Source organism: Vulpes vulpes, chromosome 13 (assembly GCF_048418805.1).
Source record: "Vulpes vulpes isolate BD-2025 chromosome 13, VulVul3, whole genome shotgun sequence".
Classification (NCBI taxonomy): domain Eukaryota; kingdom Metazoa; phylum Chordata; class Mammalia; order Carnivora; family Canidae; genus Vulpes; species Vulpes vulpes.
Window position 1 is genome coordinate 155478863 of NC_132792.1, and position 24106 is coordinate 155502968.

Consider the following 24106-nt stretch of genomic DNA (forward strand, 5'->3'; position numbering starts at 1 on the left):
CCCGTCTCTGGGGAGAGCCCAGTCCTGGCAGTCCTCCCTGCAGGTGGACCTCCACGCACACCTCCCTCTCTTCGGAAGACAAACTGGCCCCCTTGGTTTTGCAGAGCAAAGGAAGAGAAGAGCTCCCCCCTCTCGTCCAAGTGAAATTCGGGGTTCCCAAACCCTGTGTGTTTGGAAAAGAAGGCTCCAGGAGAAGGGGAGGTGCTCCTGGGCCCGGCGCGGACCTTTGCTCCACGGCAGTGCCTCTTATCCAAAGGCAAAGTCTGTGCCACAGGCCGGTCTCCACTGCGACAGGCCAGCCGGGCTTAAATTAATCTGCAGGCAGAGCTAGGGAAGCGGGCTCACTACCAGGCGAAGGGCAGCCTGCGTGCTCTACTCCTAGGAGCACTTAGAGACCCTGCGGGCGGCCGTGGCCAGCCTAGAAGGACCCCCCTCCCCCTCCATACAGACACCTGCCATTTCACCTTCTCTACATCCGACCAAAGGCTGGAGGAGTTCGTGGACGTCTGCTCCTGGTGGAAGATTTCAAAGTCGATGCTGTATTGCACCGCCCTGCAGCAACTAAAAGGTGCGTCCTGGTGCCCTAACTATCCCCTCCCCTCAAGGGGGAAAAAAAAAGTCAGAAGTTTAGGCGTGTGCGCCTGTGTGTAGGGGGAGGGGGTTGTCAAGACCTTGCTTTCTGAGAAGAGGTTGGGGAGGAAGCCACAGATACCTCTACCTAGAGGTCACGTCGTTCCTGGGGTCTCTGGACACCCTGCTGCGGGCCGGCCCCGAGCATCCCGGGCGGGCGCCGAGCTGACCCTCCTCGTCCCTACAAAAGGTTTCAACGTTGGGCTCAGGACACAAGATCTCCAGACTCACACCCCCCCCCCCCCCCCCCGGTTTTTGAGACTATGTGTGTAAGAGAGAGTGGAAACCTGGGAGTCCCGGGCCGTAGAGGGATTGGGAGATTCGTGATGACCAAGTCTCCCCTCCCGAAATTTGTAGGAAAGTGTGGGCTCCGCGGTGCGCTTCAGTGCGCCTGCACCTCGCGCGCGCGCGCAGGATGGAGGCTCCCCCCTCCCCAATATCTAAAAACGGTTCGCGACCCCAAAGAGGATAAAAACCGCTGCCTTGGACAGGAGTGGATGACAGCACCTGAGCGTCTGGGTCAGTATCGCGGTGCATCTGGGCGACGGCCTCGCGGGCGAGCGCAGGAGATAAACCTGCGAGGCAGGTCCTTGGTCCTCTCCCTGGCGGCGGCGGGACCCAACGGGGGCTCCCCGGAGAGAAAGAGCTAAGGAGGCCCGGACGGGGAGGGGGACTTTAGGAGGTACGCGGGTGCACTAGGGGCCGGTGGGACTGGCCGGTGAAGCCCAGGGCTGCGGCGGAACCAGGGAGCCTGTCCTGGGGGCTCAGAGCCACAGTGCGGGGTCGCGTGGACCGGGAAGAGCCAGGGCGGGCTTGGCCCCGCGGCTGCGGCTGGAGCCCTTCCCGAGCCTGCGGGTCTGGCGAGGCGGTGGGTGCCCCCGCCCCGCACCGCCCCAGGCGCCCCGCAGCCCGCAGGTGGCACCGCGGGCAGGGGCGGGAGGGGCGGGAGGGGCGCGCGGGGGGGCGGGGGCCCAGCGGCCCCGGCCCCGCAGCCCCGCGCGGCCAATCTCGCGGCTCCCACCCCCTCCCCGCCGCGGCGCGGGAGCCTCCCAGCGACGCCCGCCCCCCGCTCGCACCGCCGGGAGCGCCCCGGGTGGGGGAGGGAGCGAGGAATTGGCCAGCGGCCCGGCCTCCCGGTTCTCCCTCCGCTTCCCCGCGGCCTGACTGCGCCCGGGGCTGCTGGGGCGCCGCAGCCCCTCGGGAACCTGAGATCAGGTAACCTGCCCCCGCCCCCGCCCCATCCCGGGTCCGGGAGCCCGCGTTCGCGAGGAGGCGCATCCCCCGAGGCTCTCCCGGGGAATCTCCCCACCTCGAGCGCACCCCGAGCGCCGGGGGGCCGAGCGCGGAGCACCGGGAGGGGCCGCGGGGACGCGGCGGGGGCTCCCCGCGGGGGCTGCGGCCCGTTCGCGCTCCACGCAGGCTCCAGCCGGCCGCTGCATCCTTTAGGTAGGAGCTCCAGGGGGGCAGAGGCGGGCCCGCACCCCCGCTGCGCCCAAGCCCCGGGATGCTCCGGGCTTACGAGGGTCGGTGACGGCCGCGTCCTCCGCTAACCCCTCCCCGGGTCCGGAGGGGCCGCCCGGTCCGCGCCCCCGCCCGCCCCTCCCTCCTCCTCCTCCTCCGGGTCTGGAAGCGCAAACGGAAAATAAAAGACAGGTGGAAGGAGCTGCGGGTCGGAGGTGAGGGACCCGGGTCAGTTCCAGGAGAGAGACCGAGAGGGGGAGGGAGGGTGCGAGGGAGGGAGGGGCAGGGAGAGACTCCTCCATTCTACGGTTTATTCTCTGGATCAGCAGAGGAACCCTCGGCGCGACCTGGGGAGCTGCCCGCACCTCTGGCCGCCGCCTGCCGCCCTCCCTCGCCGAGGACCGGGGGCTTGGGGGGAAGCGTCCGGACCCCAAGGTAGGATCCCACGGGGGTGGGCTCGTCGGGGCGGCTGTGCGGCCGGGCTGTGCCCCGGGGCGTCTCGGTGCGGCGGAGGGCACCCGGCCGCGCCCGCTGACTTGCGCTCGTCTCCGCCAGCGCGGCCTCGGCTCCGGCGATCACCTCCTGGGCTCTAAGGATGCTGAACGGCACCACGCTGGAGGCAGGTGAGTCCCACGCCGGCTTCCTTCTGGTTTCCTGTGCCCCTTTCCTGGGGGGGGGGGGTGCGCACCGGGGTGCGCGCGTGTGCCCGTGCGCCTGTGTGTGTTACAAACCGAACCGCGCTTCCGAGGCTCTAAACTGCAGCCTCACCCAGGGTCCTACCGGGGCTCCTGAAAGCCGCGGTCCCCTCCTTTCGCCTTTGCCTTCAGTGTCGTCGACTTTTTGGAGGCTGGAGAGGGGGAGGCGGAGGTCACCGCGCAGCTGAGCCGCGAGTTGTCCGCCGCGTGAGGGATGCGCCCCGGGCGCTCCGCGGTGCCGCTGGGGGCGTCTCCCCCCTGCCAGGGGTGGGGGGCAGGGCTGACACCCTCTCCCACCCGCGTAGGGCTTGCCTGGAAACTGGCTCCCCCCGCATTTTTTGTTCAGTGCAAACCCCGCGCAGCCGGTCCTGCGCGCGACCTCGGAGGACGCTGTGCGGGACCTCGGCCTTCATTCCTCGGGGGCCGACGGCCCCGCGGAGCAGCCAGGGTCAGGGAAAGGGGCTTCGGCTTTCGGATGTGGCCACCGCGCCCCCCGTGCCCCCCTCCGCCTCCCCTCCCCCCGCAGAAGCAGCGGGGGACCACGGAGGACGGAGACCTGAAGGGGGCCAGCGACGGTCGGTGGCTCTGCGGGTGCAGAGGATGCGCGCGGAAGGGTCGGGCCTGGGGCGCCGCGGGGCGCAGCTGGGGCGCGGCTCTGAGGCTCCGGGGGGCGCAGGAGGGCTCCCCCGCCCCAGCTCCGCTCGGCCGCTCGCATCCGACTGGACCGAGGCCCTCCCAGCAGGACTGAGCCAGGGACGCGGCCGTGCGGCAGTGCCAGGTGGCCCCGCTTGAACGGAGGGGGTCCCCAAGCCCACCGACCAGGGAAAGGCCTGGCGGCTCGGGACCATCCGCTCAGCCCCCGCCCGGCGCAGCCGGGGTGACCGGGACTGGCGCGGTTCCCAGCTCCAGACGACGTCGACTTCCTTCCCCGGGCCCTGGGGTGCTCACGAGAGCCAAAAGCCAGACACGGCTTCAGGAGCTGCACCTTTCAGACCAAGGGGGCTCCTCAACCAGTTTAGCAGGGTCAGGAGGAAAGGTGACCTGTGCCCTGTGAAGGGCAAACCCGGGGCCCAGGATCTCGGCTTCCAAACGTCAGGTATAAAGAGAACTTGAGTTGCCAATGCTCTCCAGAGACGGTGGCCTGGGTTATCTTCCTCTCTGGATCCTAAAGCTACTGCTCCCTGGGCAGAGCCATGCATCCCCTTGATTTCCCCTCTCCTGCCCTCTGGGGAGTTTTTCTGGGCAAGGAGCCTGGGACAGACTTGCCATCTACGTGGAGATTCCAGGACCTTGCACCATCCATCTCTGTCCTACTGCTCTGTCCCGCTAGAGACCAGCCACCCGCTTTTCTGAAAGCGGCAACAGTAGCCAGACTGGATGGATCGCAGAGCCACGGAGAGAATGGATTGAGTGTGACCAGTTGTGAGGAGGGTTGCGCCTGGCCAGGGTTCTGACCCACTGCTCCGAACAGAGCCTTGAGTTCAGGGAGGAGAGTGGAGATCCTATTAAGGGTGGTGGTGGTGGTGGGGAGCCCCTTGCACCTGTCCCATTTAGAGAGGCACAGCCCCAGGAAATGAATCAGGGAGCACTCCAACCTTTCTAGAGCACTCCTGGGCTATTCTGAGGGACACCGGGCTCCAGTCCCTCCTCTCAAGAGGTGAAATAAGTCAGAGGTACAAAGGTGCTCTCCTTAAAGTGCTTACTGCCCTTTCTAAGAGTAGTTGGGGGGGCTCTTATGTAACCTCTGGGGCTCCAAGACAAAAAGGATACCCCAGATCACACACCCAATTCTTGGAGCATCTCCTCCCCACCGTGGCCATCCACTTTAAGGAGCTGTGAGAGGAAGAAGGGCTGGCCAGATGGGGAGCAGTTTCTGCAGAACTAAAAAGGACCTCCCAAACTCCAGCAGCACCCCCTGCCCCACCCCTAGCCTTCTGCAAACTTCCTGCATTGGCTGAGAAGGAAGACTCCTGGCAGTTCACTCCTTTATGGGAAGCAGCAACTCCCACCGGGCGCAGGAACTTATAACCTGAGTTTTATAAGAAAAAGCAGGCATAGCTGGGATCCAACCCCGAAGCTCACTGTGGAAGGTGCTCTGCCCCGCCTGTACCTGATAGACGATTAACAAATATTTGTGGAACAGATGAAGGGATGAAGGATGCTTTACAGCACTTCTGTGATTGGCTTCCTTGGAGACTGCACAGAACTCTGGCTTTTTCCTGAAGTTGTTTGTTAAACTTTCACTTCATTAAGTCTCCACAGTTTCATCTCTTGCAAGAACAGGGTCGTGTTCCTGGGTTCTTTGTTGTTTTTGCGGAGCCGTACCAAAATCCAACAACAGCCAAACCCGATTCCAAACACCCCCATTTGGTAGGGGGGGTGGGCGGGGAACGGTAGTTTAGTCCGGAAACTAGACAAAGCAAGTCCCTGGATTGAGGTCCCGAGTTTACTTTTTCCTTGGAGCTTCCTTGGGTTAAGTGACTGATTTTCTTCTGAGAGACCCCTTCTCTTCCCCTCCTCCCCCCTCCTCCCCCCTTCTCCCCCCTCCTCCTCTTTCTCCTCCTCCTCCTCCTCCTCCTCCTCCTCCTCCTCCTCCTCCTGCTCCGGGTCTGAGTCCATTTAGCTGCTGACTTGTGGGAAGGCAATCTGCCCTTTGTGAGAGGACCTGCTGTCTCTGAAAGGGTTGCTGCTCCCAGCCCCTCTTAGGGCCCCTTCGTTTGCGCACGTGGGTTTGAAAAGCTCATTGATTTCCATCCAAAGGGGCTAATTACATTACTTACAGTAAATAGCAGCCCTGCTGTCCGGTAGGGCTGCCAAAGTGAGGGGGGGAGGTCTCCAGCTTAGTTCACTTGATTGGCTTCATTTTTGTGTGAAATTGTGTTTTATGAGCTGCATTCTGGCACCCGGAGGACTGGAACAGCGTCCAGTCTGCAAATAACATTATTCTTGACCCTGAGAAAAGAGCAAGGGGAAGCAGTGGAGTCTTGGGTTTCATGGAAGAGGTGACTCCAGCAGCTTCAGAAGGCGATGCTTTGGGACAGGAAGTCAGACTGCGCTCGAGTAGTTCCCTTCCTCCCTCCGCACTAGTCTGCCTCCCTTCCCTCCTTCCCTCCTTCCCTCCTTCCCTGCTTCCCTCCCTCACGCCTTCCCTCCTTCCTTCCTCCCCTCCCTTCCTTCCCTTCCCTCCTTCCGTCCCCCCCCCCCTCATTCGCAATCCCTCTCTCTTATTTCTTCCCCTTCCCCGTTTTCCTTTCCTCCCTCCTTGCTCCTCTCTCCCTCTCCCTCCGTCTCCCTAGATTTGGCCGCTGTGGGCCCCCAGGCTCCTGCCCGGGGTCCCCGGCCGTGGGGAGCCGAGCCCCGGCTGGAAGGCCGGTGATGGGGAGTGGTGGGAAACGGGCAGGAGGCTGCAGAGCTGCAGAGAGCCGCCCTCTCCCTCCTTTCTCTGCTTAAAGCCGGGCTGGTTCCTGCCGCTGCTGAGCCTCGGGCCCCCAGGGGGCTTCTGGTGGTTTGAATGAATCGACAATATCAGAGTATTGTGGACACTTTTTATAGGGCCAAGAGGGGCCCGCGAACGGAACAGAGGGAGACGGAACAATCCGGCCCCTTGTGAGGCTCAGGTCGGCCGTTGGTGTGGGCTCTCACCTTCCCCCCTTTCCCATCCTCCTGCGTGCGGGGGGCACCCAGTTGTACAAGCCACCCCCCCCCCTGTCCTGCAAGGGCACTGGGAGCCCGGGCAAAAGGGCGCACCCCTCCTCCCGCAGGGGGGCTCCACTTGCTGCCCACGCTGCCGAGGGGCCAGTGGGACCCCCAACTCGCCAGCAGGTCACCTTCAGGCCCGAGCCGGGGGAGAGAATACCTGGCCCTGGAGTCCTGGTTCCCAGCAGCGCTCTCCCCCTCCAAGTCCGTGCCCTGTCCTCCGCATTCAGTTTTCAGACAAAACCTTTTTTTTTTTTTTTTTTTTTTTGCCGAAAGTAAACTTGAGGATCTTCGGTTCTCAGAGCCTGAGCTTCACTTCGGGTGGTGCCCCAGGCCCCGGGAGGGTGGAGGGCCTCTAGGGGACGTGAGGCGACCTGCTTTTCAAGAGTGGGTTGAGGAAGAGGGGAAGGGAGGGATATCTAACATTTACTTATTGGGGAGGGGGGCTGTAAGTGAGGGACCATAAAGCCCACAAGGAGGGAACCCCAAGGTTGGAGCTCACCTTCCCTATGCCTGTCTGATCTTGAACTTGGACCAAATAGACCCGTCTTCTGCCTCCTGTAGCAGGGCGGGCACAATAAGGGCTCCTTCCCCCTCCCCCCCTTTAAAATGTGATTACTGGGAACTCTTGGAAGGATGAGTGTGTGTGTGTGTGTGTGAGTGTGTGTGCTGGGGGGGGGGAACAAATGCCCCCTCCTACTACCCCCCCTCCAGCCCCCTCCCCTTTGTAATGTTTGTCCCTGCTTGCCCATCACCAGGGGGTTGAGAGGAGTATGACAGGTCTTTGTTGTCTGAATAAAAATCCGTGGCAGCTCCGGGGAGAGAACTCCTCCTACTAAATTATCAAAAATGGGCTGGCTTTAGTCTCTTAACAAATTGGACACAGCTACGGCAGGAGCAGTCCCCAACCCAACCTACAGGCACTGGGAACTTGCAAGCAGCCAGGGACCGCTGAAAATAGCACTTCTTTTTCTTTCTTTGTGTTCAAAACTATTTTTCTTTCTTCCCCAGATTTTGTTTTCCTCCCCCCGCTGCAGTTGTTTCACATTAGTAACTCGATCTCTCTCGGAGCAGTAAGATTCGCCTTCTCCGGCTCCTTTTTCCCTCCGCCCCTGTTTGTTTGTTTTCTGCACATCTTCAGGGAGCCACTGGGCTCCTTTCCCTCCTTCTTTTTTCTTTTTCTTTTCTTTCCCTTTTCTTTTCCTCCCCCTCCTTCCTTTTCCAAGCAGACCGCTTTGCACCCCGTCTGCGTCGTTCTTCCTCCCTCTGTCCCTCCTGCCCTCCGTCCCCGAGCGTCGCTGCGCTCCTGCAACACGCAGCTCCCGGCCGCGCCTCTGCTCCTTCCCTGGATGAGCTGAGAGCCGCGGGCGTGTGTATATGGAAATAGTGGGGTGCCGAGCCGAAGACAACTCGTGTCCTTTCCGCCCCCCAGCCATGCTCTTCCACGGGATCTCCGGAGGCCACATCCAAGGCATCATGGAGGAGATGGAGCGCAGATCCAAGACCGAGGCCCGCCTGGCCAAGGGCGCGCAGCTCAACGGCCGCGACGCGGTAAGGAGGGGCCCCCGGGCCGCGGCTGCCCGTGCGCGCTCCGCGGGGTCGGGCCTCCAGTCCCCGGCCGGCCGCGCGGAGGATGGGGGGGCCTGGGCACGTCGGCGCCCGGCGGGCGGGTGGCTCTGCTCCGCTCCGCCTCCCTGCGGGCTGAGAACACCCCTCCTCGGACCAGAGACGTCTCCGCCACTGCGACCTTGAGCTCGCTCGTCTGCGCCGCCGCTGCTCCCGGCAGACCCGGGAGGGCCGGAGCGAGACGATGGGGCGCACGGGGGTGTCCCCCGCTGCAGACCTCAGACTGGGAGCTCCGGCGCCCCCCGCTTGCCCGCGGGCCAGGGGCGCGGCCGGGAGGGCGAGCTGGATGCGCGCGGCCCCGCGGGAGCCCAGGTGGCTCTAGCCTCTGCGGGTGATGCGGGGCTCGCCGGGGTCACCTTGAGCTCCCGGGACGCCCCGCGGTTCCCGGGGTCTCGGGCAGCCCGGCCCGGCCCCTCTAGAGAAACAGGGCTGCGCGCGGCTTCCGGGCCCGGGCGGCTGTAACGTGGAGGGAGGGGGGTGGCAAGGAACACCCCGAGCCCACGCGCGACAACCCTCACGCGAGGTGATGGGCTCCCGCTGTTGCTCCTGCTCGTAGTAATAAGATCCCTGTGCACTTGATAGAGGAGCCCAGCTACGAAGCATCGTGCTTCCCTTCCCCACTTAGGAGCCAGAGGGGGGAAAAGTGCAGAAGTCTCCGGAAATGCTTTCAGCCGCACGGAGCTGTGTAGGTCCCTGGGCATCACCCCGGGAATTGCAGCAATTGCAGCTCGAACCTGCCCCGGGCGGCCCGGTGGTGCTTGGGGCTTGTGCTTCCACGTTTGCAGCACGAAGGGAGAGTGCAGGGCCCCTGGTCTGAGCAAAGGACCAGACTTTACCTTTCCAGGCCCGCGAAAGTTTTGTGGGGAAGTCCGCCCCGTTCCTGCTAGTCTGGAGGGAAGTGCCCCCGGGGTCACTTTCTCCTTCCCCCTTTTCCTTGTTTGTGGCTCTCCTGTTGAACACCAAAAGGCAGCATCCCCCACCCGAATCGCGTGGCGGGGCTGGACTCCCCTTCAGCCGGGTCGGTGGGTTGGCGGGAGGAGGGGGGTGACGCTTGGCTTGGGGCACTAAACTGATTTTCCGGACCCAGCTCTCCGGGGTCTGTTAGTGCCGGGAAAGGGGGACTTGCTGGAGACGGGCGCTTTAGGCCCTTCCATCTCCCTGCAAATGAGACAACGGCCCCAAATACCCCGGTGGAGCACAGGTATCATCATCTCTGCCTTCCTTCCGACTGAAAGCTGCCTCTAAGAATTTAGAGAAACGGAGTGGTTTTAAAGACCATCTGTGTTCGTTCAAAGCCCCTTTCCGTCCCCCCCGCAAAAACCTCCGTTGTTTTATTTCGTGTGCGTCGAAAGCCACAATTTCCCAGCACGTCTGTTCGAGCTGGGGAGCATCCCCCAAGCTAGACCCCGGTGCGCTCCTGGCATTTTTAAAAACAGGCTCGAGGCGGACGGCCCATCTCTAGGGCGTTAAGGGAGGATGGAGACGGGGCCGGCCTGCCTGGGGCTTGGTAGTCCCCGCAGAGCCGCTGCGGAAAGGGAGTGCGTGGTCGCGGGAGGGGAGCCTCGCGCCCGCTCCCTGCGTCCCTCCGTTCCTCCGCGCCCCGGCCCCGCGCCGCCCCCGACCCCGGCCGCGCCCCCGGGGTGCTGGACCCCGGGTGCCGGGAGGGAGCTGCGCGGATGCTCAGCGCGCGCCGTGCTTTGCCTTGCAGGGCATGCCCCCGCTCAGCCCGGAGAAGCCGGCCCTGTGCGCCGGCTGCGGGGGCAAGATCTCCGACAGGTACTACCTGCTGGCTGTGGACAAACAGTGGCACCTGAGGTGCCTGAAGTGCTGTGAATGTAAGCTGGCCCTCGAGTCCGAGCTCACCTGCTTCGCCAAGGACGGTAGCATTTACTGCAAGGAGGATTACTACAGGTATTCCCGCCCCCGGCCCTCCCGCCGCCCCGGTACACCTGGCACACCTGGCGGGGCCACCTGCCCGAGCCTGGGAGCCAGCCTCCCCGCGGCCCGCCCCCTCGCCCCCTCGGGGTGCAGCCCCGAGCCCCGAGCCCCAGCCCCGAGCCCCGGGCGGGCCACTGCGGACACCTTCACGCCGCGCCACCCCCCGGAGGGCGCCGAGGATGGGTGGGAGGGACACCCAAGGTCTGGAGCTACCGCTGAGCCTCTGTCACCCACTCCCGACACTTCGCAGCTCAGGAGGGGGAATCTGGAGAAGCCGGGAAATAGTGAATAGGTGTCTGTCCACCGAGACGAGAGCGGGTGGTTTTTTTCTCTTTTTTCCCTTTTTTTTCCGTTTACTACGAACTGGATGAGATCCGCACCGTGGACCTGAACTGGTGGCCCGGGCCGCCGACACCGCGTGTTAGGTCTGCGCGGGGGTGGCGGGAGACCACGCATAGGACCATGAAAAGGAAAAAATTGCGGTTGGTGAAACCCAAGCCACTCAGTTCTGAGTTCCATTTACTGCTAGTTGGGACCGTGCCGGCCAGCCTGCAGTGTAAACTCCACGCATTCTTTTTTTTTTTTTTTTGATGCTTCCCAGTTATTTTTCTGGAGTGGGGAAGAGAACTACGTGCAAGTGACCTAGCTCTGCTCTCAACCAAAGGGGGAGAGGTGACTTAAAAAGAATTAGATTTCCTCTGCAAAAGCGTCTATCTGAATGCCTTCATGCACACACAGCCGTAAATAATAGTAAAAATCATACCACCCTCCATAGAACGTTTTTTTTTAACGGATGAAACTCTTTTCCTTTGGCATCACGGTTCAATATTCTTTACGGAGCGTTTGAGTTCGCTAGTGTGGCTTGTTTTGTTTTGTTTTCCTGGCTTATTTGTTTGTTTGGGTTTTCCTTTTTAATCTTAACTTCCCAGAGAAGGAAACTGAGGATGTTCCCTGATGCTTCTAGCTGTAATGTAAGAGTTCTTCGTCCTGCTCACCAGAGCGGGTCACTAAGCAAATAAAATTAATGACCAAATGGACCCGTGTCCTCTTCTCACCGCCACCTCCTAGGTGTCAATCTTGGACCCCTGCTGACCAAATCCCAGGTGTCAAGGGTGGGAGATGGCCCTGCCTTTGCCTCACCCAGGGCCCTGACTTCTTTTTTTTTTTTTTCTCTCTCCAGAAGGTTCTCTGTGCAGAGATGTGCCCGCTGCCACCTTGGCATCTCCGCCTCCGAGATGGTCATGCGTGCCCGAGACTCCGTCTACCACCTGAGCTGTTTCACCTGCTCCACTTGCAACAAGACCCTGACCACGGGCGACCATTTCGGCATGAAGGACAGCCTGGTGTACTGTCGCGCCCACTTCGAGACCCTCTTGCAAGGGGAGTACCCACCGCAGCTGAGCTACACCGAGCTGGCGGCCAAGAGCGGCGGCTTGGCCCTGCCTTACTTCAATGGCACGGGCACCGTGCAGAAGGGGCGGCCCCGGAAGCGGAAGAGCCCGGCGCTGGGGGTGGACATCGTCAATTACAACTCAGGTGGGTCCTTCCTGCGGGGACCCTGGCCCGGGGGGGTCCCAAGGAGGACTCCCTAGAGCGCCTTTCCCCTCCGAGACCCCAGATCCGGATCCGGTGGCCAGGGGTGTTTGGCTTCCTCTGTACAGCTCCCTTTCACTCGGAGGGAGAGAGAGGGAGAGGAGGAGAGAGGGGAAGAAGGAGAAATGCAGAGGGGAGAGAGGGACCTTTATTTAGGTTGTGGCAAAAAAACACATTCAAGACCAAGGGGCTGCAGTGACTTCCCCCAAACAGGCCGAGCCAAATCCTTGTTGCCCATTAGTTAATGAGCCCATTAGTTTCTGGTTCCCAGTTGGAGCAAAACAGCCCCAGGGCAATTCCTGTGTGGAGGCCAAATTATAGATCCTGGAGGAGGTTTTCCTATATACTGAAAAAAAAAAGAAAGAAAAAAGTGATCAGAGCCCAACTCCAGTCTAGAGGGAGCAGAGGCTGTGGTCAGCAGCCCAGAGTTAATCATGAACACAGTTGGCCAGAGTGTTGAAAACCGAATCCCTGATGCTGGTGAAAAGCAGCTGTAGGGGTGGGAGTCCCCCGGCACAGCTGGCACAGCTGGCACAGTTGAGCTGGCTGCCCCCAGGTAGGTCAGGGGACTCATCCAGGCGCCCCGACAGCCGACAGCGGGGCCGGGGCCACCCCAGGGCAGGCTGGCTGAGGAGGCGCAGCGAAGTGACAGGCCGCTCCTCTGGCCTCCACCCGCCTTCTAAGTAAAGACAAAATGCAGGCAGCAGGCCCGGAGCCACGTCCCTCCCCGCTTTGCGGGCCACCTACCCGTTGTCAGTCGCGCGCCGGCTTCCCGCGGTTGGTGGTCTGCTGGGCTCTCCATCCCTCGGCCGGGTGCAGGCCGCTGTCCGTCGGTCTGACTCCAAGCAGGACGGAGGCTCCGACTTCCAGACCCTGGGCAAGGGCGCCTGGCCCGCCCCGGCCTAACTGTTAGGAAACCAAGGACTGCTGTCCCCAGGAAGGGTCGTCCGGCCCTGGGTGGGAATCTCAGAGGCAGGAGACTCAGGCTCGGGGTTCATTCTATGGGGAGGGAGCTTGAGGACCTCTCTGGGGCCACCCCGCTCTGTTACCAGGAGCACCCAGATACCGGCCAGCGCGTGGCCATCCCAGGACACAGATCTTGCTGGGGTTTGCCTTCTGGTGCCCCCTGCCTGGTACGGCGCCTGACCCTTTGATGCTCAGCGGTAGGGGACCGGGGTGCCCTCGGATCAGTGGTTCAGCTAGGCCGGTGTGAACCATTTGGAAGGAACAGTGGGGCTCGGAGCCCCGAGGTGTGCGGGCAAGCGGCTCCGGCGGGGCAGGCTCTCCCCAGGCGGGGGCACGGTGGGTTAGGGACCCGGGAGGGTTCATAGGGCCCCCACCGGACCGGGCCGCGTTAGGGCTGTGCGCAGCCCCGGGTCCTGCCCTCCCCTGCTGCGCCTCTGCCTGCACCTCGGTTCGGTTCGGGGCCCCAGCGCCCCACCGCTCATTTGGTCTCCTTTGATGCAAAGTCCCCGAGCGGGACAGGCGGGGCACTAATTGTTCCTTATTAATGGAAGATGACATCGGAATCTCGAGTCACTCACCAAGGCCCTAAAGCCCTAATTAGACCGAGAGACCGAGACCGAGGGGCGGGGACCCCCCCCCCCCACAAGGAGCGCAGGCCTTTCGGAGAGAGGGGATCCCTCAGCCCTGGGTGGAGATTTCTGGCTCCCCGAAGCAAGCCTGGTCATGTCATCTAACTAGCCAAATTGGATTTTGCCTTGGATCTTACTTTACGTTGGCAAGATCCGGGGAACCTTAAGGACGGTGCAGTTTAGTTTCCCCTGCTTCTCGGAGGAGACCTAGAGCACGCATATTTATTTCTTAAAAAAGAAGAAAAAAAGAGAAAGAAAGAAAGAAAGAAAGAAAGAAAGAAAGAAAGAAAGAAAGAAAGAAAGAACAATTTTTCTCCCACGTAGGTCTTTAGTTTGCAAGTTAGTGCTGCTGCGAGGTTGATTGAGAAAGGTGATGCTGGTTTGCTCAGGCGGGAGGACAGGGTCCTGAGGCCTCCCCACCCTCAGTTTGCACATCACACCACCCCAGACTGGATGCTTTTTAAATTAGCATCCACCCCATCCTTTCCGTTTTTTTCCCGAGGGATGCAAATGAATAATAGATCCTTCTTTAAAATCAGGTGAAAATAATCTAGAGAAATCGGGTTAAAGATACGCGACTAGAAATCAACCCCACCACTAAAAACTAAATGTTTGTGGATCCGATGCCGGTTTGTTACAGAAGTAGCCAAAGAAAGGCTTCAGCAAATTTAAGACATTTTAAAGGGTAGAAAGTAAAATGGACCACACGGTTTTAACTCGTTATTCTAGCTTTCTCTGGATCCTATATTGCCATCTCTGCTTACACGTAAACCAGTCTCAGGAAGAGTAACATTGACACGAAACAAATATAATTTATACGTTCATATATATTTTTTTAAACGGTCAGAAAATGTGTTTAGGATTCAAAGACATCCAGAGAAGATGTGAAACTTGGCAAAGATCACGTAGTGCTTGACATCTGGCAAATGCCTTTTAATGAGAATATTCCTAATTTAGTTTATGCCTCCTTGTGCAGATACCGGGCAGATATTTCAGAAAGAGACATAGTTTATTTGAAATGCCGGATTGAAATGCAGCCCCCCGCACCCCCCCCCCCCGCCCCCACCAGGGGTGAGACAAAGATTTCCTGAACGATAGGCAGCTCTGATTTGGGTAATTTAGCATTAATGGGGAGACTACATCTTTTTCTTTTGCTAGTTTAAAAAAAAAAATCTCCCTTCCTTAGGTTTTCTTCTATTCCAAACTTCAAAAAGCTCCTGATGGTTGTTAAATTAGCCTGGCACTGACCCCTAGTGGTCTCCCAGGGATCAGTTAGTTCTCAGAAGGTTACACACCTTCGGAACAGAAACTCTCTTTCCAATAGGTGACCACTCCGTAAGTGACTGGAAAATAAAATATTTAGATCTTCTCACTGACTTTATAATGCCAGACGTGTACTTAGAGGTGTATGTTTAAAGGAGTTTTAAGAGCGTTATCATTTCATGTCATAATTCAGGGGGAAAAACACATATAGCTTTGGAAGTAGACCCTAGGGACACACAATCACTTGCAAGTTTGTATAATGCATTTGTAGTTAAACACAAGCAGTTTAGGATAATGCACTGAGTTACTCTGTGGAAGACACAGATTGCTCTTTTAGGTTGAATAATACGATGACACCGTCGCAGGAAAAGCAGACAGTAATATCTGGGTAATGAACAGCTAACAATCTCCTTATACACTGGGTGGTAGTCTGTGTGGAAACAAGTCTCATTATTGTGTTTAATGAACTCGGGTTATCTGCTGAGTTTTTACCCACCAATGATGAATATAGGATGCATACTCAGAAAAGCAATTTAATCAAACTGTTCTACGATTATTTTTCACAAACTTCATTTTTAAAGACTAATGAAGTACATAGTGAGGTTAGGACTCATATTCATCTCTAAAAAATATTATCTTGGGGTGGGGTAGTGGCTCAGGGAGTTATTTAAACACTAGGTCAAGTCTTCTATCCCAAGTGTAATATTGGATTTGATGTGCTGTTCAGGAAAAGTTACGTGTTACTGACATATGAGGGGAATGAAACCTTATTTGAAGAAGCCTCCAAAGACTGAGGTGCACCTCTTTGACCATTTTCTTGTGGGCACATTTATAATCTGGTTGTGAAATATAGCTCAGTTTACTGGAGATAAGTATCGTTTTATGGTAGCTCATAAGATGCTGTTTCATCCATTGGAGGATATGAAAGTACAATTCTGTAGAATATTTGAACCCAGCATATCCCCACTGGGCTAAAATAGGATAAAATGTAAAATATATTCTTTCTCTTATCTCTGAGTACATGTTACTTTTCTACTGCAGTTTAGGAAGTCTAGGCTCAACATTTGTATGTGTGTGTCTAGCTTGGATTCCATTCAAGTTGACTTGATTTTTCATTAATAGCCACTCAATTTTATTGATGATCAGAGATTCAAAATCCCGGGGAGTGCTGTAGAGCCCTGGCCCTGTTGCTTGACTTAGGGGACCCAAAGGTGAATGTTACATAACCTTTTTCTCAGCGAATTCATCTGCTCTTTTGCCAAATGTGCCCTCCTACTTAGGTGTCTTGTGGAAATACAAACAGAGGAGACATTAACTCATGCTTAATGTAATGTCTTCTTACATTAGAGAGAATTTCTTGTTAAATGGGTTTTGCGAGGAAATGTGATGGCCTCTTGGTTGATGACCAAAACTACTGTTTCTGTATATATGCTGACTTATCAAAAATAAGTTCTAGAACATAATTCTAACCGGAGCGTAGCAGACAAATAATATTTCATCAAGCAGAAGAGCTAATATTAAGCAGTGCCTTACTTTCTTCAGATTCAGGTTTTGTCTGCCCCCCACCAAGTGACATGATCAGATTTATTTTAGATATTCTATTGTAATGTTCTAAAATGTAGTGCGAGCTGATCTGAAAATGCCCCATATAGGTAACTGAAGTAAGCATTCAAAGGGAAAAAAATTGCCATGCCCCTTAAGTTGAGAAGTTGGCTAAATCAGTAAATATTTAGCCAAATATTTTCATTTTGTAATCATAGTTTCTTTGCAGAGCCAGTAGGTTATTGGGAATAGCCTCTTAAATGCGCAATTTTACATCCCGGGGATAAAAACTTTCAGGCTGGCTTCAAAGGCTGGGTTGTTTTGCCCTCAATGCTGAGCAGGGCTTTTGCAAGGAGAGAGATGTTACCCTCTTCCTGCCAGGCCAGCCAGGGGGCACAGCTCAAATCCCACTCACACACATCCACGGCGAAAAGGGCCGAGATCTAAGTGGAGAAGTAAGTGCCATCAGCGTCTCTGAACTGTGAGCTGTGGGGAGCGCTTCAGGCATGAACTGAGTGAAGAGAAGTCTGGGCTCCCTCTCTTTCAGAAATATTTATTAAAATAACGCCAAGGGAAAACTATTTTCTTCTTGGGATTGCCCAACGTTAACCAGTTACAGTTAAAAAAAAATCCTAAAAAAAATGATACCCTTGGGATTACAGAAGAAATCTACAAATTTGTATTTTGCAACTTCTCCCCTTTCTCCAGCCACTTTCTACCTTTTTCCCTGATTGCGAAGACTCTAGGAATATCAGAAAAAGTGAAAACTTGGAACTGAGTTACATTCTTCCTCAGTTGGGGGGCTCTCAGGAACTCTGATTCTCGAGAGGTGACATTACTGTTGGCATATCCCCCCTGGTAAAGAACAGTGCCTTCAGGTAGTGCACCTCATTTCACAAACAGACAAAACTTGGGGTCTCTAGAAACTGTGAGTGTGTGTGGAAGTGCAGGTGCCAACATGCATAAATATATTCGAGTTTTTCCTTTTCATTCTTGGGTCTTCCTTTCACACTTACGGCTTCTTGGTCTTCCCGAGCTTCCTAGCAACCATTATGCAAGAGAGAGGATTTATCTAATATTTTTTTTTTCTATTACATTAACTTTGGTTGTGTCCATACTAAGAGACTGGGTTGGCTGACTCGGGCAATTAACCTCTTTGTTTTGTCTAGACGCCGCTTATAATTGGGGGGACGGCCTTTCCCACTGGTGCTTTATTATCGTAGCATCGTGCGGCCTGCCACCACCGCAGCTAATGCCCGACTTGCCCCTGAGCTGTTGTTTGCTCGCTGTTACCACAACAGGTTGTAACGAGAATGAGGCAGACCACCTGGACCGGGATCAGCAGCCTTACCCACCCTCGCAGAAGACCAAGCGCATGCGAACCTCCTTCAAGCACCACCAGCTCCGGACCATGAAATCCTACTTTGCCATCAACCACAACCCGGATGCCAAGGACCTCAAACAGCTTGCTCAGAAAACAGGCCTCACCAAAAGAGTCTTGCAGGTAAGAAACCTCCATCGTTGGCTGTGTATACCTCTCCCTTACCCTTGCCAGCAAAAATAGTTCGCTGCCCTGTTCAGAGCAATACAGATCTTTCCTGTGCTGCTCTTCATTAGTTTACCTTAGTTATCTCCCTAGAGGGTAGGCCGAAATTTTGCAGGGGCTTCCCGGAGGGGTGCCCAAAGACAGACCCAGGATCTTCTAAAATGCAGCCACCTTCTCCCCGTAGGTGGAGAGATGGGGCCACCAGAGCCAGCACAGCCTGCCTCCCTGCTCTGCTAATGTGGCTGATGTTATTTGTAAAATTGTGGCTTTAGGGCGTTCCATTCACACTAGGCTCGGTGCAGAGTTGAGGGGGACCTGCTGGTGCTGTTTTACCGCAGCAGCAAACTCTCGGCAGGCTCACTCACAGGACATGGCCTTCTAAATGCAGATCGACCCTGTATTTTCAACTCAGGAAAAGCCACAACCGCGGTCAGTGTCTCAGCGACCAATTCTAGCAAGTGTCTTCCTGTTTCAATAAACCGTATTTGGAAACTAAATATTAGGAGTTAGATCTGCTGTCCAGTTGTTCTCCTAAACTCATAGTGGTCAGAATAGACAGCTAATGAAATTAGTGTGGGTTGCTGTGGGTCACCTGTGATCTTTTTCTATTTCTTAGTGACAAATTACAGACCCTTAAAATTTTACCGGTTTCTGGCTGCCTGGGGTCTGTGGCCCTGGGTTTTTCCTTATGCAAAGACAACTTCCTGAAATCCGTTTCCGTGATGTCCATTTCATACGGGTCATTCTTCCTTTGCGAAACTTTCAACGACCCTGCCTCTCCCCATCCTCAAAAGATCACCAACAGTCAAGGCATCAGGATATATATGTATATATATATATATCCCCCCTTTACCTGTGTGCCTCCATCTCTATGGTTTCTCCACTTAAGCATCCCAAGTGGCACTTGCCAATGCTGGGGTGGGGTGGGGAGGAGATTCTATGCAGTTGAGACAGCATCTGTAGCCTCACTCTGTTTTAAAAGGAAGCAAAAAAAAAAAAAAAAAAAGCCAGAAAAACAAACAATTCTATTTAAAAAGAAAACACACTCCCCCCAAAAAATAAAATAAAAGGCAAGAAAAATAAAAGGCAAGAAAAAAAATAATAAAGGAAAGAAAGAGACAGGAAAAAAAAAAAGGAGTATAAAATAAACATCGGTAAAGAAATCAATTGGGATTGGTTTGCAGGTTTGGTTCCAAAACGCTCGAGCCAAATTCAGAAGGAACCTTTTGCGGCAGGAGAATGGGGGTGTTGATAAAGCTGATGGCACGTCGCTTCCGGCCCCGCCTTCAGCAGACAGCGGCGCTCTTACTCCACCCGGCACTGCGACCACTTTAACAGACCTGACCAATCCCACTATCACTGTAGTGACATCCGTGACCTCTAACATGGACAGCCACGAATCTGGAAGCCCCTCACAAACTACCTTAACGAACCTTTTCTAACATTGGTTTTTTTTTGTTGTTTTTTTTTTTTCTTTTTAATTCTTCCTCTTCTTCCTCTTCTTCTTCTTCTATTATTATTTTATTATTTGCAAGATTTTTTTTTTTTCCTGACCCACAAGATACTTGGGAAATAAGAACAACAGCTTGGTGTGTAGCATCTGCAGCCACTTGGCAAATGAGTTTACAGTATTGTCTCCTTGACAAAGTGGTTTTCTTTTTTTTTTTTTTTTTTGTCTACAAAGTGTATTAGCTTTTTTTTTTTTTTTTTTTTAATTAGATCTTTCAGCTGGTAAGGGGAGTTTTTTGATTATTCTAATAAGTGCCTCTTAAAATTGTATGTTACTTATTTCCAGAATCTCGAAGAAAAAAAAAAACTGGTATTATGATGAGCAAATAATCATATTCCCAGTGAAATGATTAGGCTAATAAAGAATCAGATCATTAATTAAAGTCATTTTTTAAATCGTGCAACTCTGTGTGTACTTATGGAATTTTGAAAACGTCACATTGTTTTTTTTTAAATTTTCAAACTGAAAGCATGTTTTGATTATTCTTTTTTTTTTCTTACAAGTGAGGAATATGATTAAACAAAAGCATTATCTATAGCAGCTCCAAATATTAAAGATCAATTAGGTGGGAAATGTGTTCTGAGAATGTGATTTTTCCTTCTTTTGGGGATGTACATCCCAGCAAAACTTGTTAGTTAGTTACTGGCTTTTCAACATTTGAAAAATACTTAAACTCCCTGTGTATCTATGAAAATTCCATATCGTGTTTCAAATTCTATACTTTTAACCTAAAGCTAAAAATGATAGTTGTAAAACCGTTCTTTCTAAATTAATTTTTTTCCTAGGGAAAATGGAAATAAGCAAAATATAATTTTTTAAGAAGTTAAAAAATCAGTATAATTTAATTAATAGATCTATTAATTGGCTTCAGCTGTACCATGATATTGTATCTGGCATTCTATATGAATAATGTTTAAAAACAAAAAACCTTAGTAGACTAATATCAACAAAAAGAAATCTTTGGTTTGTTTTGCTTTATTTTACTTTTGCATAGGTTGATATATTTATCAGAAAAGAAAACCTTTTCTGACATTATAGATTTAAAGTTATTAGTCTTGAAGTAGATAAACTCAGAAGCCTTGTGGATGCTGATCTGAATATATTTCCTAGTTTACAGTAGCATTTTTTTTCTTTTAATTTAAGCTAAAATCTTAATGGTCTGGGCAGTGGTGAATGTTCATCTATATGCTTCTGTTGTAGTTAAATACCAATTAGATTGTGGATTTCCTAAAAGAAAAATAAATAAAAAAGAAGTCAAGATATATGTCTTGCTTTAGTGGATTGTTAAGAATAACTTTGCACATATTTTCCACTTTTTGGACCCCTTAAATCTCCTTTGGTGGTCAAAGTGGCTATTTAATAGATTTTAAAGGTGTCCTTCTGGCTGTATAAATGTGTGGTTACATATTGACAGTTCACTGCCCACATTAAAGTGCATTATTGTAACTTTTGCTCAGGGTCTTTAGAAAATTAGCACAGAAAGTAGCTTATTTTTTAAAAAAAGATGATGGAAGATAAGTTAACACTGTAACAGAAGAAAGGTGTGATTGCCATTATATATTTAGCAAGTGTGGTTATCATCTTATATGGAGCTTAAATCTTGACTTTTCATATTTCTATTACATTTTGGGCATTTACCACTAACCAGACCAAACAACCTTGGTAAGGCTGAGATCTTATTAATACACTTTTACAGGTAAAATATTGATACTTATAAATTTTGTTCTTTGACAGAACAATGTATGGTACTATAGATCTACTTTATTAAGTAGACTAATTATAACTCAGTTCTCCTATGTGCCTTATGATATAACTTGGAAGTAAGTTTGTGAAAAATCAGGATATATGTGTTGTTTGTTAAATTAACTGTTTTAAGCCCTTTTGACACCTCACTAGTTTTGTACTGTTTTACCTCTTATTTCCGAAACTCTTTTTATGGTGTATCCTGTTAGAGGGGACAAACATGTCATAGAAAGCAGTTGTGCACTCTTTCAAATATAGTTGATAAATTCAATAATCTTATATATTGAGCTTCGTGTTTATAGTACAGTAAGTGGTCTAGCAAAATTGTCCATGTTTCTTTGTTTATTGATAAATGCATTGTATAGAAACTATTTCCCCTAAATATTTATGGACCAAACAATTGTGATATATCCTATTAAATTTGTGTGAATAAACCATTTTGAATCTAAGGAGTTTTATTTCCCCTCAGTTTTATTTAAGGTTTAACTGTACTAGTGTGTTTCCAATATCTATCTGTAAAAGCTATTAAGGTGGCAATACAGAAAATTTTTTAGATATTCAAACATACAAATAGTTTTCAGACTTCCAAACTTCTGATTCATTTTAAATGTACACATCATTGCATATGCAATGTAATTCAACTTAGAGTTACCTTTAAATATATTTTCTTATAATAAAAGTAATGCCCCACCGATTTGACTCCGCCCAATTTTTAGAATTAAAAACAAGATAATTAGCAGATAAAGTAATTGCATGAAAAGAAACTTAACTATGATTAAGATTTAATAGTAGGTCTATTGAGCACAAATGGATATTTGTAAATCAAAATAGAAATTGCAGACCCCTAAAAGCCAAGTTGCTCTGTAGTTAATAAATTGTCACTATGATTTTTTTCAGGGAGAACAAATCTTGGGGCATTACAGCCAAACATCCCGACGTTTGAAAATTCCCTAAAGTATTAAAAGAAGGGGAAAAGTTTGATCGGAAATCCACTGCAGTGAAGACAAAGACAATATTAGGTTATGATAATCATACATTTTAAAATCTATTGAGCCAAAAAAAAAAAAAAAAAAAAAAAGAGAGAGACAGAGAGACAGAGAGACCTAAATGTCATATACTGAATGTTAACAAAAATTCTGTTCTTTATGGTGTCTAACACAAATGGAGGCTTAGAGTTATGTGGTTTAAAACAAGATTAGATAAGCCGTGTATAAACCAGAGCAACCTGGCAGTAATATGCCCACCCCATATTTGAAGAAAATTATTATTGCTAAAAAAATCCCACACATTTGTCAAGCACAGTAATTGTAAAATAAAGTCCAAAAACATCCATTTCACCTGCTTGCTAATGTGTATTAGTCCTATCTGTTAATGGCATTTTCCAATTGTAAATTCAAAGAGAAGCTATCACTCATTTGAGAGTATAGGATCAAAACCCAGTAATTTTAGTATTATTGTTTATTACTTCCTTTTTAAACAGAAATCTCTGCATGCACTTTTACATCTGTCACTTCTAGTGTACATCTCTGTATGATGACTTATCTTTGCTGTTTCTTGTATGATAAATAGCTTTCATTAATAAACATTTTATTTGATGCAAACATAGTTAACTTTATGTTAAATACACACTGTTGAAATTACTTTTGAACACTGTCTTAAGAGGCAGCACAATACATTTCCAACTTGTCATCCTTAGGAAAAGAAATCCAAACAATAGAAGGAGGTTAAATTCTGGTAGTCTAGGATAAAGTGACTTACTTGGTTTTTAACTATTCGTGACTTTTTTATTTGTTGTGGTCAATCGACCCATGTATTAAAAAAAAAAAACAAAGAAAACACAAATTACAAAAAAAAAATCCTTAAAATAAACTATCATGTAAAATTTCAGCAACTTTTTTAGATTATTAAGGAAAAATTTATAGATCCTTTGTAAGTTTACATGTTTGCTATGCAATGAGCAAATTTATTGAAGTATACAGATATATCCCGAACTATGAAAAGATCCAATCTTTGCCTAGTTCAAATTACATATGTTATTACAAACAAAGGAGCAAGTGGAAAGAAAAACAAATATTTAGGAATAAGGTTTTTTTTTAATTGTTAAAAGGAATATTTGAAGAAAGAATTTTTTAACGATTCCTATTTAGCTGTATATCCAAAGCATATGTTAAACAAATTAACATATAACTTTCCAGAAAATTTTTCATTATGATGAAATTTTTATTATATACAAATGAACCATATGTAAATGATGTAACTTTTATGAATGACAGACATTAAATATTTCACTTACATGTATTCTCAGAACTTTGAATGTTTTCTTAAATGCTTTCACTTCCTGAATACTAAAAAAGGGAAAACAAATTTAAAAAGGGAGAGCAACTTCCAAAAAAAAAAAAAAAAAAGCAATGCACCATGACAAGCAGACTATTTTGAGTGATCATGAAACATGTTGGTTTTGTCAGTAACTTGAATGTTTATGCCTCATTGAAGCCTCGGCCATGGCTATAGCAACTTAAATAGATTTTCCAATACATTTCCACCCAGTTTATTCAGATCCCTGTCCTCCAGCTTTGCCTTCTTTCCCTGGGCTGTCACCTATGGCAGTTTTGGTTAGAAATATTTTGGAGCCTCGCCTGGTTTTACAGACCTTTAAATATTTGTCTGGTATGTGAAATGCAGGAGGAGACCAAAGTGGGAAAGAACATAACTGCAATTAGACATCTGAAAAAAATAATACAAATTTGAAACAGGCACATTTCTAAAAAGCAAAAGAAAGGAGCGCTAATTATGTGAGTGGGAAGAGAAAAAAAAGCATGTGACGTAGAGTTGGAAGGCCTGTGATGCTCTCCTGTGATGTACAGCGGTTTTTGAGTCTGGGCAACCACACACTTATTTGGGGGCATAGAAGAGAAGGCTGTGGACTTCTTAGAAGGGAGCAAGGCACTAAACTCTCATAGTTTCTACCTCCCAGATGCCCGGGTTAGTCTAACTTCTGGCAAATTGATCTCGGGCACAAAAAGCTTTACGGAGAGTTAGCATCTGACAGCTTTGGCTGAGTGGCCACCTTCATGCTGACTTACAGAGTAAGTGGGTTTTTCATACCTCAAATAAGGATAAAATTCTATAATAAAGGACCCAGAGGAAACACTTTCAAGACCTTGGTGATTTTTCATCACCTGCAAAATAGCTTTATTGAACAAAACCCCTGTAGAATCCACAGCACATTCTTTTACATGAAACTTCCTTTGAAGTCAAAGTATTTTCT

General features: G+C 51.0%; 1 protein-coding gene across 3 annotated transcripts; it reads left to right on the forward strand.

Annotated features, from left to right (window-relative positions):
* The first annotated feature begins 248 nt into the window (after positions 1-248).
* LHX9 (LIM homeobox 9) lies at positions 249-22694 on the forward strand. 3 transcript variants are annotated; one of them, XM_072733425.1, is made up of 9 exons: positions 249-568; positions 988-1149; positions 2421-2526; positions 2647-2714; positions 7915-8033; positions 9817-10019; positions 11227-11582; positions 17341-17543; positions 21736-22694. In XM_072733425.1, exons 1-9 carry the CDS (start codon positions 535-537, stop codon positions 21790-21792), a joined length of 1308 nt encoding a protein of 435 aa, XP_072589526.1. In that variant the 5' UTR covers positions 249-534; the 3' UTR covers positions 21793-22694. The 3 variants fall into 3 exon arrangements, with proteins under 3 accessions (XP_072589526.1, XP_072589525.1, XP_025873771.2); XM_072733424.1 differs by lacking the exon at positions 21736-22694 and adding an exon at positions 18770-21275 and having other exon boundaries at positions 488-568; positions 2418-2526; XM_026017986.2 differs by lacking the exons at positions 249-568; positions 21736-22694 and adding an exon at positions 18770-21275 and having other exon boundaries at positions 1100-1149.
* The last annotated feature ends 1412 nt before the right edge of the window (positions 22695-24106 follow it).